The sequence below is a fragment of the Meriones unguiculatus genome, chromosome 1 (genome assembly GCF_030254825.1).
Source record: "Meriones unguiculatus strain TT.TT164.6M chromosome 1, Bangor_MerUng_6.1, whole genome shotgun sequence".
Taxonomy (NCBI): Eukaryota; Metazoa; Chordata; class Mammalia; order Rodentia; family Muridae; genus Meriones; species Meriones unguiculatus.
Window position 1 is genome coordinate 110,584,721 of NC_083349.1, and position 18,095 is coordinate 110,602,815.

At 45.7% G+C, this 18,095-nt stretch overlaps 3 protein-coding genes across 12 annotated transcripts in view; 2 read left to right on the top strand and 1 right to left on the bottom strand.

The window, feature by feature from the left end:
• The window catches only part of Adcy3 (adenylate cyclase 3), a 76,806-nt gene extending 75,407 nt beyond the window's left edge, over positions 1–1,399 (top strand). For all 7 annotated transcript variants that reach the window (XM_060365253.1, XM_060365244.1, XM_060365242.1 and 4 more), the window contains exon 22: positions 424–1,399. In XM_060365253.1, the coding sequence (XP_060221236.1) occupies positions 424–606 (183 nt within the window). In that variant the 3' untranslated portion in view covers positions 607–1,399. The remainder of the gene's footprint in view (positions 1–423) is intronic.
• Positions 1,352–15,415, bottom strand: Cenpo (centromere protein O). 4 transcript variants are annotated; one of them, XM_021648268.2, is made up of 7 exons: positions 15,191–15,415; positions 14,923–15,049; positions 11,160–11,326; positions 5,149–5,266; positions 4,256–4,515; positions 2,991–3,162; positions 1,352–2,381 (listed from the first exon to the last, which is right to left on the bottom strand). In XM_021648268.2, exons 2-7 carry the CDS (start codon positions 14,966–14,968, stop codon positions 2,245–2,247), a joined length of 900 nt encoding a protein of 299 aa, XP_021503943.1. In that variant the 5' UTR covers positions 14,969–15,049; positions 15,191–15,415; the 3' UTR covers positions 1,352–2,244. The 4 variants fall into 4 exon arrangements, with proteins under 4 accessions (XP_021503943.1, XP_021503944.1, XP_021503945.1 ...); XM_021648269.2 differs by lacking the exon at positions 14,923–15,049; XM_021648270.2 differs by lacking the exons at positions 11,160–11,326; positions 14,923–15,049.
• Ptrhd1 (peptidyl-tRNA hydrolase domain containing 1) lies at positions 15,413–17,798 on the top strand. The gene is made up of 2 exons (XM_021648278.2): positions 15,413–15,683; positions 17,468–17,798. Exons 1-2 carry the CDS (start codon positions 15,432–15,434, stop codon positions 17,636–17,638), a joined length of 423 nt encoding a protein of 140 aa, XP_021503953.1. The 5' UTR covers positions 15,413–15,431; the 3' UTR covers positions 17,639–17,798.
• The last annotated feature ends 297 nt before the right edge of the window (positions 17,799–18,095 follow it).

The window sequence follows — 18,095 nt, forward strand, 5'->3', positions numbered from 1 at the left end:
AACTAGGACTGTGCATGGGCCTGAGTGGATGCAGGGAGTGCAACAGAAGCCCTGCGCTTTGCCATACGCAACTGCCCCCCCTTGCCTGGCAGCGCAGCAAGGCCAAGCGTATGTGTATCGAGGCCTCTAGAGCCTTCACAACATTTAACACCAAGGTTCAGGTGAAAAGAGCCTGCCGTTTGGCAGTTAACCACCAAAGTGACTTACTCTGTGTCAGTGCCATGACTTGGGAGCCTGCCGCTTGAGTGTCCTGTGGCTGTCTGAGCTTCTCACCCACGTGGGCTTGGGCTGCAGCCCTGCACGGCCTGCACACTGCTGCAGCAGCAGCACTATCTGGACCCATCGGCCCTAACCGCCTAAACCCCCTCCACCCACTGTCTCAGCCGCCTCCTCTCTAACCTGGTCTCTGTTCTCCACCTGCAGGTGGTAGAAGAAACGCAGGTCATCCTTCGAGAGTATGGCTTCCGCTTTGTGAGGCGAGGCCCCATCTTTGTGAAGGGCAAAGGGGAGCTTCTGACCTTCTTCTTGAAGGGGCGGGACAGGCCAGCTGCCTTCCCCAATGGCTCCTCTGTTACGCTGCCCCACCAAGTGGTGGACAACTCCTGAACAGCCTCTGGCTCCGCAGTGGTCAGCATCGGAAGGAAATGTTTTTGGAGGCAAAGAAAGGCTTTGGGAAAGGGCAAATGACCAAGGCCTGGTGTTCCCAAATTGTTGAAGTGCACATTCCCATAGACTTTTAGGTTTCAGATCTCCTCCAGCCTTCCTGTGTGGATGTGAGCTCCGAGGGCGGCTCTTCCTACTCCTCAGTTTGCCTGTAGCTTCCCCGGAGTCGGGGTCGTAGGCATAGTACTGGGACAGCCTTTCCGGAGTTCCGATGCAGCCCTTTCTCCCTAGAGAGGCCGTGGCCACTGTGAGCAGGATGGCAGGGGGAGTGAGGCTGCGGGGCTGGGCACAGGGGCGGGCTCTGCTGACGAGCTGGGTTCAGTACCGGGAAGGCTCCCCGCCTGGCTGGGATCTACAGCAGTGCTTTTCACTGTACGAGGAGAACTCCGCTGGCCGTCTGGCTGCCCCTCCCGTCCAGTTAGGTCAGTGGCCCTTGCCCCGATGTTCCTGATAATCTTGAAAGGTTCTTCTGGAACCCCTGTGTCACCTTAGTCACGAGAGCAGAAAGTGCAATATTTCCTTTCACCTGGTAGGGGGAAGGGGGGTTATTTCTGAAAGAAAAATATATAAACAGATCTTCTACATTTATATTTTTAACCTGTTTAAAAAAACAACTTTCCAATATTGCCTTGTCTTCTGAGCTCTTGCTACAGTCGCCTTTGCTACTGCTTCAACAGAGAATCGCAGGTGTTGATAAAGAACAGGACTGTTTTATTAAAAGCTTTACTCAACTTGATGGGACTGTTGTGGCAATTCTGTTACTGCAACCAGGGCTTTGCTGCCACAGACCTCTCCTCCCCCACGTGAACCTTTACTCCAAATGCCGGGCCTGTGGAGTAAAGATGTTACTTGGGACTAGGAGAGGAAGGATGGGAATTGTAACAGGGAACTTGAGCAGCAGACAGGTCTAAGCTAACTGCAAGCTGCACTGCACAGGCCCGTGGTTAGAGGGGAAGGTCCGTTAAAAGTGTCCAGGAAATGGGGAAGACAGCCATGCCTGGAGACATGACAGGGGAGGGTCCACCAATCTGTGTGCAGATTTCCAGCAATTCTTTCTCAAAGTGACTTCATGCATTCAGCTCGCCACCAAAAAATACCTTAGGAAACAAAGTACACAAAACCCCTCATTATAAAAATTACTTTCATCCGCCAAACAGTGGCCTAGAACATGCTGCTCCAAACCAAAGACTAAACACTTCCCCTTCTTAACCACAAGCCCTGTCATAGTTAGGGCTCCCACAAAAGCTGGAGATGCTCACAAGATGTTGTCCATTACCCCCAGGTGAGCTGATTTTCAGCAGCAGTATATGCATACGATCAAATCAACACTGTTACTTAGAGGCGGAAGAGACAACCTGGAGCATGGTACCAAGCGATCAGGCAGTCACTCGGAACTGTCCAAACCGCCCAGTGTCTAAAGACATGGACTCAACAAGGTCCCTATCATTCCCATGAAGTGGGTGTCTGTTCTCGCGGTGGTGTCCAGGCAAGCGCTAGCTCTCCACAGCTTTCGTTGTTGGGTCCTGGACCGCAGGTGGCATGGATGTATTCACTTCAGCTGTGTCCCAAAGAGAAAGTTTTTCAGAAGACCAGGCTCAAATCCAGCTCTTCAACTTCTTTGGAAAATGAAGCAAACACCTGGGGCAGGGGCTTGGACCGGAAGAGCATTTCATGGGATGCTCTGCACTCTTCCCAATGGGTGGATGACGCTTCCAGCCCTAGGGGAGAGAGTCGGTCAAGCTCAATCCAAACAGGGAAATCGGAACCCAGAGCACTGCCTCTCCTTTATTTTTTTTGTCTGAAGCTCTAAAGAGGGTACCCCCAGTAGAACAATGTAATTCTGAGTAGAGAAACAAACAAAAGGCTAGAGCAATCTAAAACCCGTGGGTGTGAAACCTGGGGCACTGTTAGAATACTGCCTCTTTTTCCAAATTACTATCCATATCAGATTATTATAATGGTACCTCTAGGCAAGTGAAAACAAATCTCCTGGCCAGCCATAAAGAACTGCCACCAGAAGATAACCGAGAGGGCTAAGTGTATGCTAACTTCACCACAGACAACCCCAGAACTGTCTTAGTTGTCTATCTTGGGGGTGGTAGGGCACACACTCAGGAAAACAAATTGTAAGCTGAAAGAATTCTGGGAAAGGCAAGGAGAGGGGAAAACTAAGATAATGATGCTTAACATTTACAAAGGAGAAACTGGTAGCAGAGAACTTTGTTTGCATCCTGGTAAATGTCTAGTGCGTGAGCAGAGGGGCCCTCAGTGGTCTACTTGGTGTGACGCCACGTGCAGTGTCTTCACGGAGGCGTCCTTCCTCGTACCTGGCCGTGTCACAGTGACATCCGTGGGAAGAGTTGCTGTGAGGTCCTCATACAGCAACCTGGCACTAAAGGAGAAGGTCTGGCATCTCTGTTCCACTGTGTAGGTAAACGACAGCAGGTTGCACAGGGCGTTTCTCTGCAGAGGTTCCGTGAGGAAGGCGTGGAAGTCACTCTATCAGGGTTAGGATGAAGAGAGCATGGTTACTGCTCCAGAGGCACCGTGTGATACGGGGCAACCTCTCCAGCCTGACAACACACAAAACTGTCTCACAGAGACAAAAGGCCATCAAGAGTCTGGCAGAAAGCACTGCCCAGTGAATGATCAGGGAGCGGGCAGAGAGAGAGAGAGAGATACCATTTCTGCCAAGAGTTTCACTGAGGTTATCTTATGTGCAAAGACATTTTGTTTAACTCGTGCTGGACAGAAGTGGAGCCGCTCAGCTACAGAGGCACCGACTTTCTCTGTATTCATCCCCTGCCTAGGTTTCCACCCTAAGCAGGCAGGCCGGGGTTCAGGAGCAGACCTACACAGTCCTCCATGACACTGGGCACCTGCACATAGTTTCAGCGCAGCACTGAGCATAAAACATCAGAGGTCAAAATCTGAGCTGAACTGAAAGGTTGAAGATCACCATCAGGACTGTGATCCTGTAGCTAGGGCCTGTCCTCTAACATCACCGTGAGGTTTGAAGGCTATGAGGTGAGGAGAGGGAAATCACTTGTAGGTAACAAACAAGTATTAGAAAGTGAGTGGACAGGCCGGGGGTGGTGGCACATGCCGTAATCACCACTAGCCAGGAAAACTGCTGAGGCTGACTTGGACTTCATAGCAAGTTCCAGGCCAGCCTGGGCTACAGAGCGAACCCCTATTTCAAACCAACCAACCAGAGTAAAAGAAAGTAATGGACTGGCTTCTGGCTCAGAATTAGGAAACATAAGGGCTGTGGCGGTAGCTTAATGGCAGAGTGCTTTCCCAGCATGCACAGGGCCCTAGATGCCATCTCCAACCTTGCAAAAGACAAAAATAATAAAAATCAGCTATGTTGGCACACACTTGTAATCCCAGCATTTAGGGGGCAGAGACAGGTAACTGGCCCAAGTTTAAGACCAGCATGGGCCACATATCCAGCTAGGATTAAAGAACTCTGTCTCAAAAGTAAATGAGCTTTCTTCTTTAAGGAAGCATTTTCCTTTGTCTTCCTTGAAGACTTCCTTTGAAGTCTGTCAGGGGCAATAAAGTCAGACACAAAAATCCAGATTTGTACCTCAAGTTGGTCTGCCTGGTACTTCCTCCCCGAGTAGGCATTTAGAATCTCGCAGAGACTGAACAGGAAGCGCTGGATATCAGTCTGTAGGTATGCAGCAGTTATCTTCTCTAGAGGGATGAAGACTGGGATGGAATGGTGATGAATCCGGAGCGGTTTCTCTATGGCAAGGTCCAGGAAGTAGGACTCCAGCAGCTTCCCCTCGAAGGCAGTGCCAATGCAAATACACACTCCGCGGCTCGTCAGCTTCCCGCTGAGACCTGGGCAAACAGTGAGACAACACCGCTCAGGTGTCAGACAAAGGTCGTGGGTGCCCGGGCGCTCCAGCAGCCTGCGTGAGGTCTGGTACACAGGCACACACTGCAGGAGAGCTGTTCAAACGAATAACATCACACATTCCTCCTGACTGGTTCACATGAGCCCAGGCTGTCAAGTCATGAACAAATGAGGAAATGAGAAGATACCCTAGATATCAAGATATTGAGGGAAAATTTAGAAAATTCTATTTTATGTATTCTTTTTAATCTCTAAGTTCCAGTTTATGAGAGTCCCCAGTTCTTCCCACAGTCCTTTGCAGCACAGATGAAGAACAAAGTCCTATTTATGATGAAACAGATTTGAAGTTCAAACTGTAGCCACTACTGTAACTAAAGCAAAGTTCTAGCAGAGGGTCTAGTAAATGATCGTGAAAAGAGATGGTTCCTGCCAGCCAGGAGCCACCAATCTTTCACTGTTTAAAGGAGAGGATCGACAAGCAGATAGACCTATAAACCAGAACTCCAACTTGTGTATGTGGGGCGGAGTGTGCAAGTTCTCAGGAACTAAATCTAGGCACTATTAACGCAGCTAGTCAACTAACTCAGAGCCAATCAGATCAGAACAAAAAGTCCTACCTGTAAAACGATATGCCTGCAGAATGCCTTTCACGTTTCCCCACTGCCTTTCCAGAACTTCCTGCTCACTGATCTCCACTGTTCTGTTTTGGTCTTCGCTGGCAGAAGATGCTTTAACCTGCAAGATATGCAGCAAACCTGACTGGTTACAACAGGGGTACCATAAAGCCTCTGCCCTCACCTGATTGCGTAACAGGAAAGACGGTTTCTTTTTCATGTAAGGCACCAGAAACTGGTGCTTCCGTTACCGCAGCCATATGGTTGGTGCTGTGATGTAGGGCAGAGGGAGAGGATGCAGGTCATGATGTGAGGAATCGGGAGCAGAAGCTGCTGGCCAATGAAGCAGGACTTTAATGGCAATGGAGAAGACTGCAGAAGAGCAAGAAAAGGCAAGGACAAAGTCCGGGAGGTCACAGGGCTGAGGAAAGGCGGAGCTGGAGAAGTTGCTCTGGGCCAGACTGTAGGGTTCCAGGAGCCAGGACTCCAAGAGTCACACTTGCAGCAACAGCCTAGCAGCTATGAGCCTACCTTGTCCTCAGACGGTAAGTGTAAGCTGGATGAATTACCCAAATGAAAAAAGAAAATGACCTGAAGGTATAGAGGAAGAAAACAACAAACAACAAAACAACAACAACAAAATACCCCCACCTTCTCGAAGAAGCTGCCCTTCCTAAAGCTCCCTCAAATTAATGGACTCAATTCCCCAATAAAAAGACACAGGCTAAAAGAATGGATGCAAAAACAGGATCCATCCTTCTGCTGCACACAAGAAGCACACCTTCACACCAAAGATAAATATTTATTTAGAGTAAAGGGTTGGAAAAAGAGCTTCCAGGCAAATGGGCACAAGAAGCAAGCTGGAGTAGCTATTCTAATATCTTACAAAATAGACTTCCAACCAAAATTAATCAAAAGGGATGGGGAGGAACAGTTCATATTCAAAGAAAAAAAAACCCACCAAGATGACGCTTCAATTTTTAATATCTATGCCCCAAACACAAGAGCACGTACATTTGTAAAAGAAACATTACTAAAGTTTAAATCACACATTTGTAGTGGGAGATTTCATTACCCCATTCTCACCAATGGACAAGTCATCCAGACAAAAACTAAAGAGAAATAATGGAGCTAACAGATATCTACAGAACATTTCACCCAAACACAAAAGAATATACCTTCTTCTCAGATAAGCAGCTTCAACAAATGGTGCTGGGTGCCAGCATGTAGAAAAATGCAAATAGATCCATATCTATCACCTTGCACAAAACTCAAGTCCAAGTGGATCAAAGACCTCAACATAAAACCAGATACACTAAATCTGATAGAAAGGAAGGTGGGAAAGAGCCTTGAATGCACTGGCACAGGAGACAACTTCCTGAGCAGAAAACCAATAGCTCAGGCAATTATTAAATGGGACCTGATGAAATGGAAAAGCTTCTGTAAGGCAAAGGACACAGTCAATAGCACGATATGGCAGCCTACTGAATGGGAAAAGATCTTCACCAACCTCCATCCAACAGAGGGCTAATATCCAAAATATATAAAGAATTCAAGAAACTTGACATCAACCAACCAAATAATTCAATTAAAAACTGGGCTACAGATATAAACATAATTCTCAACAGAGGAAGCTCAAATGGCCAAGAAAAACAAATGCAAATGCAAATCAAAGTGACTTTGAGATTCTATCTTATACCTGTCGGAATGGCTAAGATCAAAAACACAAGAGACAGCTCATGCTGGCAAGGATGTAGAGCAAGGAGAACCCTTCTCCATTGCTGGTAGAAGTGCAAACTCTGACAGCCATTTTAAAATCAATATGGTGGCATCTCAGAAAACTGGAAACTGATCTACCTCAAGATGCAGCTATATCACCCCTGGATACATTACCCAAAGGACACTCCAACCTACCACAGAGAACACTTGCTCAACTATGTTCATAGCAGCTATAAGTAATAGCTAGAAAGTGGAAACAACCTAGATGGTCCTTAACTGAAGAATGGATAAAGACAATGTGGTACTTTTACACAATGGAATATTACTCAGCTGTTAAGAAAAATAACATGACATTTGTAGGCAAATGGATGGAACTAGAAAAAAAACCATCCCAAGTTAGGTAACAGACCCAAAAAGACAAACATGGTTACGTACTCACTTGTAAGTGTATATTAGCTATAAAGTAAAGGATAACCATGCTACAATCCAGACCCAGAGAGGGTAAATAACAAGGAGGGTTCACAGCAGGGGGGAAGGGAGATATGCAAAGATCTTCCTGGGAAGGGAAAACAATAGATTTCTTGGGTGAATGGGGGAAGAGTGGGGATGGGAACAGGAGGGATCAGGTTGTGGGAGTGGGTGGGTGGAGGGAAAGAATACTAGGAGAGACAACTGGAATTGGGGTGCATTTCAAGGGCGAGGCAGAAACGTAGTGCAGTGCAAACTCCCAGGCATCTATGAGGGTGACCCAAGATTGCTAGTAATGGGGATACAAAGCCTGAAGGGACATCTTTTGTAACCAGGCAAGGCTTCCAGTGGAGGGGGTTTGACACCGACTCAGCCACAAAACCTTTGACCCACAATTTGTCCTGCCTGCAAGATGTGCTAGGGTAAAGGTGGCACAGAATTTGTGAGAGTGGTCAATGACTAGCCCAACTTGAGACCCATGCCACGAGATGGAGTCCATGTCTCAGGCACCAGAGCATACCATAATCGTCAGAGAGACTTCATCCAGCAACTGATGGGAGCAGATGCAGAGACCCACAGCCAAACATGAGCTGGAGCTCCGGGAATCAGGGAGGAAGGACTAGAAGGGCCAGAAGGGTCAAGGATACCATAAGAACAGCCCACAGAATCAAGCAACCAGGGCTCACAGAGACTGAAGCATGGAGGCTTCCATGGAGCCTTCATGAGGTCTGAGCTAGGTCCTCTGCATGTACCTTGTGGTTGCGTAGCTTGGTGTTCTGGGAGTGGGGGCTGTCTCTGACTACTCTTTTGTCTGTTCGGGGGATACTTTCCCTCCCAATGGGTTGCCTCATCCAGCCCTGACAAGAGGGCAGGTGCCTAGTCTAAGTGTAACTTGATACGTCCATGTTTGGTTGATATCCCTGGAGGCCTGTTCTTCTCTGAAGAGAAATGGAGGAGGGGAGGAGGGAGATGTATGTGGGGGAACTGAGACCAGAGGAGGAACTGAGGTGGAGATGTACTATATGAGAGAAAAAGAAAAAAAAGGAAAAGAAAGGTGACTAAATGAAATGGGTATTTTAAAAATATTCATTAAAACAAGCATAAACACAAAAAAAGATTAGAAAATCAGTATAGCTATTTTACAGGAAAACACAAACATACAGTATTTATGGGAATCCAGAAATATACTAAGGAATGCCAACTATACAATACTTGAAATAATAAAAGTCACATTTTTCAATAAAAGAAAAGCCTCAAGTATTAATTTAAGCATCACCAAGGCAAGTAAAGAATACCATACCTGAGCATATAATGGCATCAAACTGTCAAACAGCACAGAAAACATAAAATCACCGGAAAAAGTGAGGGAGAGGGAGCGTGAGAGAGAAAGCAAATTTAAGAAAGTATCACCTAGTAAGACTAATCATGAAAATACAGGCCTAGAGATAACAGATGGCATCCTTAAAGTAAGACCAAAAATGATGTCCAATCTAATCTTTAGATTCCAAATATGGTGGAAGAAGGTATTTCTTTCTTTTTCTTTTCTTTTAGAGACAGGGTCTATTATGTAGCTCTGGCTGTCCTGGAACTTACTATGTAGACAAGGCTGGCCTCAAACTCAGAGATCCACTGCCTCTGCTGGGATTAAAGGCGTGTGCCATACCTCGCCTTCAAATACATACCTACACAATAGAATACTCAATTAGAGGAACATCTAAACGACAACACTTCAGGGATTACCAAACTACAGCTTGTATCAAGAGAGCCCAGGGTGGTCCTGAATTCTTTCTTCCTTAACATCCCATTTGTTGGCATTACAAGGCCTGTGTCACCATGATCAACAGGGTGCTTTTCTGAAGGTTTAACCAGCTCACACCATGCCCATTTTACACAGCTTTCATCCAAACAAAGCAGAGCTATGTAGCTGCCACAGACAGCTTGGCCTAAAACACCTGGCCCTCAAAACACAAGCTCAGCTGTGTTTTGACAGACCAATGGGAGCCAAATGTATCCAAAAGTGACCAACTACCATACAGTGACACAAGCCATCTTTTCGAGATGTTCTGTTTGGAAAGCGTACTAGAAGGCAGTATGGGTAAGCATGAGCTTTATCATACAACACACAAAAAAAATCTACTCTAGAAAGACTATCTCTCAAAGATGTAACAAAGTATAAAATAGCACAGAATGAAGACTTATGAAACAGGAACACAAAACTAAGTTTCAAAGCTGATCTCCATTTACAGAAATGGAAGGCAAGCCATAGTCTAAAGGAAAGAACCCAAACCCAAAGTATGTAAAGAAAAAAAGAAAAAAAAAACCCTTAACTGATGACATTTATTTCAAAGGCCTGGAAAAAAATACTTGGATTTCTCAAGAATTAACACAAAGTACTGAAGGGAGATTGATTCTAGGACGCACTGTGGTTACCCAAGTCTAGAGATGCTCAAGTACCTTGTCTTAAAAGGCCAGAGTATCTGCATATAACCTCCACTTCTCATACACTTTAAATTATCTAGCAACACTTAATATTGTATAAATACAATAAATATTGCAAAATTATAAAAACCGCTTATACTTTGTTGTTTAGAGAATGACAAGAAAAAAGTCAAATACAAATGAAGTCCATAATAAGAACTATTATAGTCCTGCCATAATGACAAGACTTAAAACTGACAATGCCGAGTATTGGTAAAGTTGCAAAATAACAGAAACGGCTCAATAGGGAATGCTGGGAACACAAATGTGCACAGGCATGTCGTCAGAATTAATATACAGGCTCCATGGCCTAAGCTAAGGCTTGTACCTAACAGAAAAGTGTCATGTTTTCACACGAAACGAGAACAACAGGAACATCACAGCACCATCTTCAAAATGAACCCAAAGTGAAATAACCCATAAACCCACGTGGGGTCAACAGCGGAACAGGTGAATTGTAACAGTCAGAAAATAGAACTCCTGTGTAGTGATAATGGCAGGGCTAGGTTGCAGACTGTGCCTCTCAGCAAGGTAAGCCAGACAGAAGGGTTTATATGCCACAGCTGTATGAAGTCAAGCCAGCTGTGGTAACACTCAGAGGCTGGGACAGCAGGCAGAGTGGCTGCAGGGTCTGGGTCAGCCTGGGTCAGAGAGAATTCAAGCCTGGCTAAGTAGCAAGATTCAAAACCAGGTAAAAAGCATGCTCGGTTACAGAAACTGGATCAAGGATCACGCTTCAGGCCAAAGGACAACTCTGGGATACTGGTAATATCCTATGTTTTCCATCTCTGGTAGAAACCTGCCTGTACCCCTTAAGATGACCATTAGCTTCGTCCTGTCACATGTTTTAATTCAGTAAAAAGCAAACTAAAGCGAAGAGGTAAGTATCTACCACATATATTGATAATACCTAATATCTGGCAGAGGAGGCGTTAAGTGCAAAGACAACAGAAACATTTGACAGATCTGCTGACTGGACTTCAGCAACAGTGGAAAGCAGAAAGAAGGGATGGCTAATGTTCGCTGTGATATTTTGATATTTGGTGACAGGAGGTTGGCACCAAAGGTAAAATTGTGAACGATCAGTCTGCTGAGGCTGAGGTCCCAGGCTCAGGTCATGAGAGAAGGCCGAGGAGACTATCCCAGAGAACTCGCTTGCCTCCTCAACGCCTGACCATGAGTAGTTGATAATCTCAGCTACATCTCCACAGGTCTGATGGTTGAAGAATCAAAGACCTTGAAATCAGCTCAGTAGGATCCCAAGTAAAACACGTGATCCAAGATTACAAGATTCCCAGACCGCAGCTGGTCGCCCTGCCCCAGGGGCACCCACCCACTCCTCTACTCACTCTGGTTCGCCACTGCTTCACCTCAGCCCTCAGCTTATCTCGCTGTTGCCGGAGTTCGTGAATCTTGGCTCTGAGAGAACTTTCCTTTTCATGAACCACTGGCTCTTCAGACTTTCTATGGGATCTGTTCATTTGAGCCTCTAGTCTTTGCAGGTAAGCTAAAACACCTGAAGAAAGTAAAAAATTAAACTAAATTAAAATTTAAAAATTCACAGGGTTAACTCTGGCAAAAAGCATACTCCAAGAAGAAACGGTTTGCTGTGCTAAATGCTGACCAAAAGCAGCAACTCGGAGGAAAGGGCCTATGTTGTCTTGCAGGTTGCAGTCTGTTGTGAAGGGGAGTCAGGGCAGAAGCTTAAGGCAGGAACTGAAGCAGATGGAGGAATCCTGTTTGCTGGCTTGCTCAGTTTGCCCTTTTTAAAATTTTATTATTTTATTTATTTAATTGTTATAATTTATTCACTCTGTATCCCAGCTGTAGGTCCCTCTTTTGTCCCCTCCTAATCTTACCCTCCCTCTCTCTTCTCCTCCCATGCCCTTCCCCCAGTCTACTGATAGGGAAGGTGGTCCTCCCCTTCCACCTGACCCTAGCCCATCAGATCTCATCAAGACTGACTGCATTGCCTTGCTCTTTGGCCTGGTAAGGCTGTTCCCCATCTCAGGGGGAGGTGATCAAAGAGCCAGCCACTGAGTTCATGTCAGAGACAGCCCCTGCTCCCCTTACTAGGAAACCCACTTGGAGACTGAGCTACCATGGGCTACATCTGAGCAAGGGGTCTAGGTTATGGTCTCCTTGTGGAGCTCCTGTTCCCTCCAGGTCTTTGAATCTCCCCCTTCTTTCATATGATTCCCTGCACTCTGCCCAAAATTTGGCTATGAGTCTCAGCATCTGCTATGATACCCTGCTGGGTAGTCTTTCAGAGGCCCTCTGTGGCAGGCTCCTGTCCTGTTCCCTGTTTTCTCCTGCTTCTGGTGTCTATCCCATTTGCTTTCTGGGTGAGGATTGAGCAACTTTCCTAGGGTCCTCCTTCTTGTTTAGCTTCTCTAGGAGTATAGATTTTAATATGTTTATGCTGTATTAAAAATGGACTAATATCCACTTATACATGAATATATACCATGTGTGTCTTTCTGCTTCTGGGTCACCTCACTCAGGATGATCTTTTCTAGTTCCCACCATCTGCCTGCAAATTTTATGATTTCCTTGTTTGTAATTTCTGAGTAGTATTCCAATTGTGTAAATATACTTCAATTTCTGTATCTAGATGTACCCAGATGTTGAGGGACATCTGGGTTGTTTCCAGATTCTGGCTACTACAGAGCAACAGTAATAAAAACTGCATGGTACTGGCACAGAAACAGAATGGTGGATTAATGGAATCAAATAGAAGACCCAGAAATAAACCTATACACCTACAGATACTTATTTTTGACAAAGAAGCCAAAAACATACAATGGAAAAAAGATAGCATCTTCAACAAATGGTGCCGGTTTAACTGGATGTCTGCATGTAGAAAAATGTGAATAGATCCATATTTATCACCCTGCACAAAACTAAAATCCAAGTGGATCAAAGACCTCAACATAAAACGAGATACAATGAACCTGTTAGAAGAAAAAGTGGGGAAGAGCCTGGAACTCATTGGTACAGGAGACAACTTCCTGAATAGAACACCAACAGCACAGGCTCTAAGATCAACAATCAATAAACGGGATCCCATGAAACTGAAAAGCTTCTGTAAAGCAAAGGACGCTGTCAACAGAACAAAACGACAGCCTACAAACTGGGAAAGGATCTTCACCAACCCTATATCTGAAAGAGGCTAATTTCCAGAATATGTAAAGAACTCAAGAAGTTAAACAGCAAAAAATCAAGTAATCCAATTAAAAAAAATGGGGTACAGAGCTGAACAGAGAATTCTCAGTAGAAGAATATCAAATGGCAGAGAAACACTTAAGGAAATGCTCAACGTCCTTAGTTATCAGGGAAATGCAAATCAAAACGACCCTTGAGATTTCACCTTACACCCATCAGAATGGCTAAGATCAAAAACTCAAGTGACAACACATGCTGGAGAGGATGTGGAAAAGAGGAACCTTCCTCCACTGCTGGTGGGAATGTAAACTTGCACAACCACTCTGGAAATCAATCTGGCGCTTTTTCAGACAATTAGGAATAGTGCTCCTCAAGACCCAGCTATACCACTCCTAGGCATATATCCAAAATATGCTCAAGTATACAACAAAGACATTTGCTCAACCATGTTTGTAGCAGCTTTATTTGTAATCGCCAGTTTGCTTTCTTATACACCCCAGGACCACCTACCCAGCGGTGGCAGGAACCCAGGGCAAGAACTGAAGTAGAGACAATGGAAAAACATGCTTACCGCCTACCTTCTGCTCAGCTGGCTTTCATAATCAACCCAGAACACCTGCCCCGGGGGTGGCAGAAACTGAAGTAGAGAACACGGAGGACCAGGATTGTTTTCTGCATATGGTCAGCTAGTTTTCATATGCAATCCCCCTCCCCTATCAATTAGCAATCAAGAAAATGCCCCAAAGAAATTGCTCACGGACCAATCTGATGAGGTAATCCTTCAAGAATTGAAGTTCCCTCTTCACAGGTATATGAAATTGACAATCAAAAATAGTCGTAATAGCTGTCTCATTTATCTAGGATCTGCAGCCAGATAAATCATTAAATAAATAAATTCAGGACAAATATCTATTTATTAAGACAGGGTCTCTCCTACTCTGTAGACCAGGCTGGCCTTGAACTCAGAGATTCACCTGCCTCTTCCCAGAGTGCTGGGATTAAAGATGTGCACCATCAAACCTGGCTGTGCCATAAATTTATAACACCAGAGGCCCAAACAACCAAACCAGAGGCCATCAACCTCTCTGCTGAACACTGGATTAAAGGCGCTCCTTTGCAGGGTTCATCAGAACATACACACACAACAATCTGTTCTTCACTTGTCTTGGGACAGCCCAGACTTGGTTCATTCACCTACCTAGTCAAGGCTAGGCATCAATTACTAGTATATATCTCATTTTTAAAGACTTGCACAGACCAAGAGAGGCCCACAACATGCAGCACCACTGTATTTCACTCGCTTCTCAAGCAGTCACTCACAGACTCCTGATGTCTCTGATTTCCTCGGGAGCCTTATCACAGCAGTTATCACTTCTCTCTGCTGTGATCAGCTCCTCTCCATGCTCATACACGGAGCAGTCATGATTAGCAAGCAGAGAAAGCCAACCAGGCACTAGCTAAATGTTTCAGTCTTTTGGCTGGAAGAGATGACAGTAACTGACCTGTCTAGGTCTTCTGCTGATTATTAAAAACCTTTCACTTGTCACTTGTTTGGGGCAGGTGTGGTGGCTCACAGAAGGGTGAGGTGGAGGATCAGTGTGAGTTTGACCCACCTTGTGATTCTCAGTAATTTAGTTCTCGAGTATGGATCACACTTGACTGCAGTACACTTTTAACAACAAAGTCATCAACCTTTTCGTGTTTTTAGTAACAATTTCAACCCACATGTTGCTTATTACATCACATTAAGTTTTTGAAAAAGAAGGTGGGAGGGAGGAAGAAAGTGAGGCAGAAACCGGAACGTGTGCAAGCCGCAATAGCTATAAAGACCGCGCCCCAAATCAAATCCTTATCTACTCAACAAAGTTACTGACCTACGGTGGCCCCTTCTCTGTTAGGAAGTCTGGAAAGAGAGCTTACTGTGATACAGGCCAACCCTTTCACTACCTCCTTTGCTTGCTTCGCCTTGACACAAAGTATTCGCAGACTCCATCTCCTCTTCAGGTTCTCAAGAGCTTTTCCCTACGAAGCTGGCCGGACAGAGCAGGGTTAACATGGACCCGAACGTTCCTAACTGTACACACACACAAAAAAAAAAAAACACAAAACATGCAATCATCAATCTATTGCCGCTATTGCCTGGCGGTCCCGAGATAAGCCAAGTGTCCTCGCTGTCCTCCCTTGCCTTGTACTGGTCAGCCCTGCCCACTCATACCTCATCGCCGTGGCTACTGAGGTCCAGCTGGGCTTCCCCGAACATCAAAGAAGCTGTACAGTACAGCTAAACCGTCTACGGGCTGGGTCTTCCGTTCTCATCTAAGCTTCCTCACTCAGGACCCAGTTGAAGAATTCCCGCCGAGTGAGTCTTCAAAAACAAACTCTACCAATCCCAGCATGCTTTGCGCTTCCGCCGTACAAAAACATGTCGGCGCCCAAAGCTCCACCCTAATCCCAGAATGCATCGCACAGTAGGTGCGGCCATTCTGATGGTCAGGAATATGGCAGGCTCCGGGGCGGAGCCGCAGGTCCTTGTACAGTACTTAGTGTTACGAAAGGATCTGTCACAGGCTCCTTTCTCCTGGCCCACCGGCGCACTGGTAGCGCAGGCTTGTCACGCTGCCACCGCAGCCTTGCACCTTCATCGAGACCATCCGCACACAGCAGCTTATCTCCAGGATCTGGGGCGCATGCGCAAGGTCGTTCTCGAGGTGAGACTTGTGGGAGGGTATTGGAAGGGACGCTAAGGGAGGGGACCGGAAGTAGGTCTGCTCCCAGTCCTTAACTTCCAGGAGTACGTGCCGCGTGATTGTCGGAGCGATCTTTAAGGACTTTGGGGCAAGATTTGCGGCTGGCATAGACCCCGCGATCACAGGCGTCTCAGAACTGTTGGTTCACCAAAAACTGGTTATTCCGGTGTCGCTCAGATCCCGGGCAGGGCGGAGCTGGGGAGGCGCGGCCCTACCTTTCTACCAGAGCACCAAAGCTGTGCCTGAAATTACCTCTGCCATAATTAACACAGGAACAGATAGACGCCGTTTATTAGAAGGAGAAAGTGAGCTGGGGAAAGGCATACATTTTTTCAGGACCTCTGAGCCTCTTTTCTCACGACCCTGTCATTTATATAGCACCTGCTTCTCTAGAGAGACCAGTGTACAGGAAAACACTGTCAATGGGTGAGAATGGACGAACAATGGCCAAAAGGGACCCTTGTGACAGTCTATATGTTTCCAGCTACTTTCAGCTTTCTGTGGGGTGCTTTCCCATCCAGGTGATTCACATGCCTGTTGGATTAACTTAAATTTTAAATATCTACCCAAACAAATTATGTATGCGTATGTGTGTATATGTCTGTGTGTCGTGGTTGCGGGTGTCCTTGGAGGACAGAAGAGGGTGTGCAGTCTTCTGGAGCTATAGTTACAGGCAGTGTGGGTACTGGGAATCAAACTCTGGTCCGCTGGAAGAGCAGTATTCCCTGGAGACAGCCATCTCTTCAGCCTCTGGACTAACTCTTAAGGGTTAGGACAGCAAGAGACTTTAACAGTAAAGCCTCTTGCTAGATCTTTCTGAAATTTCAAAGTTTGTTTCCATCCAGGTTAGGCCTCAGGTTTGACCAGAAAGTACACAATAGAGGTCTACAAATACAGGACACCAAAGCTACAAAAAAAAAAAAAAAAAAAAAATTAAGGGTTGGTGAGATGGTTTGTTGGGTAAAGGCACACGTCACCAAATCTGTCACCCTGAGTTCTATCCCTGGATTACTTGATGGGAGGAGAGACCCAAATCTTGCAAGTTTCCCTCAGTGTGCATGCATAATACAATATTCTCGTTTGCTTTTTGTTGCTGTGCTAAACACCCAAACCAAAAGCAACTGGGAAGGAAAGGGTTTTGTTACATCTATAGGTCGCATCTGTCACCTAGGGAAGCCAAAGCAGGAACTCTTATGACAGGAGCTTGAAGCAGAAACCGCAGAGGAGCACTGTTGACTGGCTTCCCAGACTTTCTCAGGTACCTTACAGGTACAGATACCTTACGTGTAAGGCCCACTTGCCCGGGGATGGAACTGCTCACAGTGGACTGAGCCCTCCTACGTCAGACAGTTGAAAGATGTGTCTTTCCGGCAACGCTAGGCTTGCACCTGAAAGAATGAAAGGGAGAAGAAAAGTACATGTAATTTTTGAAATCCTTCCCAGTGGTCAGTTGAGTCAGAGATGGCCGAAGGATGAGGGTGAGCATCAGTAGGCACCAGTCATAAGGAAACTAGAAACTATACAGCAGAATTCAAGAAAGAAAAGAATTGCATTTATTAACAGACTATTTTGTCTCCTCCTCTGCCTCTTCTGTAAGATCCTAAAGAGAGGGGACAGAGCTGTTGCTATACAGTTCTTTGGGGGAGCCACAGCTCTAGTTTCAGAGCCCCCACCATCCTTTTGCGACCCTGTGACACTTCCTAAATGGCCCATTCAGTCCGTGTTGTGTGTTCTGCAACTTGTAGGCTGCTGATGAGACCACTTTGAAGGCGCTGGCTGAGACCCTGCAGGAGAAGAACATTGACCACATGCTGTGGCTTGAGCAACCAGAGAATATTGCCACCTGCATTGCCCTCAGACCATACCCCAAGGAAGAAGTGAGCCAGTATTTGAAGAAATTCCGTTTGTTCAAGTGACTGCTGTTCCGGTAGAATTGAATGGTAGCTGGGTTCAGGTGCCAAATGGCCTCCAACTTGGGAGTGGACTCCTTTCAATGTTGACATACTCTTTCCTTCTAGTTATGATGGTTTCTTAAGAGCCAGCACAAATTCAAATTAAAGCCATCATTAAGAAATACTTCCTGTTATCATCTTATTATTATAATATACCACCAAGTTCAAGTGAGGGAAGTTGATAAGCAACAATATTATCTGTGGATCATTGCTCAAACAAAAGGTATTTTTTTGTTAGGAATAATGGACTTCCTTTAGTCAGTCAAGTTTAAAATGTTGTCTTTGAGTTCTCTACCTATTCTATCACCTTCCTGCTTCTCATTTCCATTCCTCTCCTATCACTGTCCTCCAGTCTCTAGTGCTGTAATAGAATGCTCACATTCTTCCTCTTTCCTGCCACTTAACTTCACTAAAACACCAT

Excerpts from the sequence above, each read along its gene's own strand:
- Cenpo (XM_021648268.2), bottom strand. The coding sequence starts at position 14,968 with ATGGAGTCTGCGAATACTTTGTGTCAAGGCGAAGCAAGCAAAGGAG. Across the intron at positions 11,327-14,922 it reads AGGCGAAGCAAGCAAAGGAG|GTGTTTTAGCTTACCTGCAA; the intron begins GTAGTGAAAGGG and ends TACTTTCTTCAG. Across the intron at positions 4,516-5,148 it reads GCAGGCATATCGTTTTACAG|GTCTCAGCGGGAAGCTGACG; the intron begins GTAGGACTTTTT and ends CTGTTTGCCCAG.
- Ptrhd1 (XM_021648278.2), top strand. The coding sequence starts at position 15,432 with ATGCATCGCACAGTAGGTGCGGCCATTCTGATGGTCAGGAATATGGCA. Across the intron at positions 15,684-17,467 it reads TGCGCAAGGTCGTTCTCGAG|GCTGCTGATGAGACCACTTT; the intron begins GTGAGACTTGTG and ends TGCAACTTGTAG.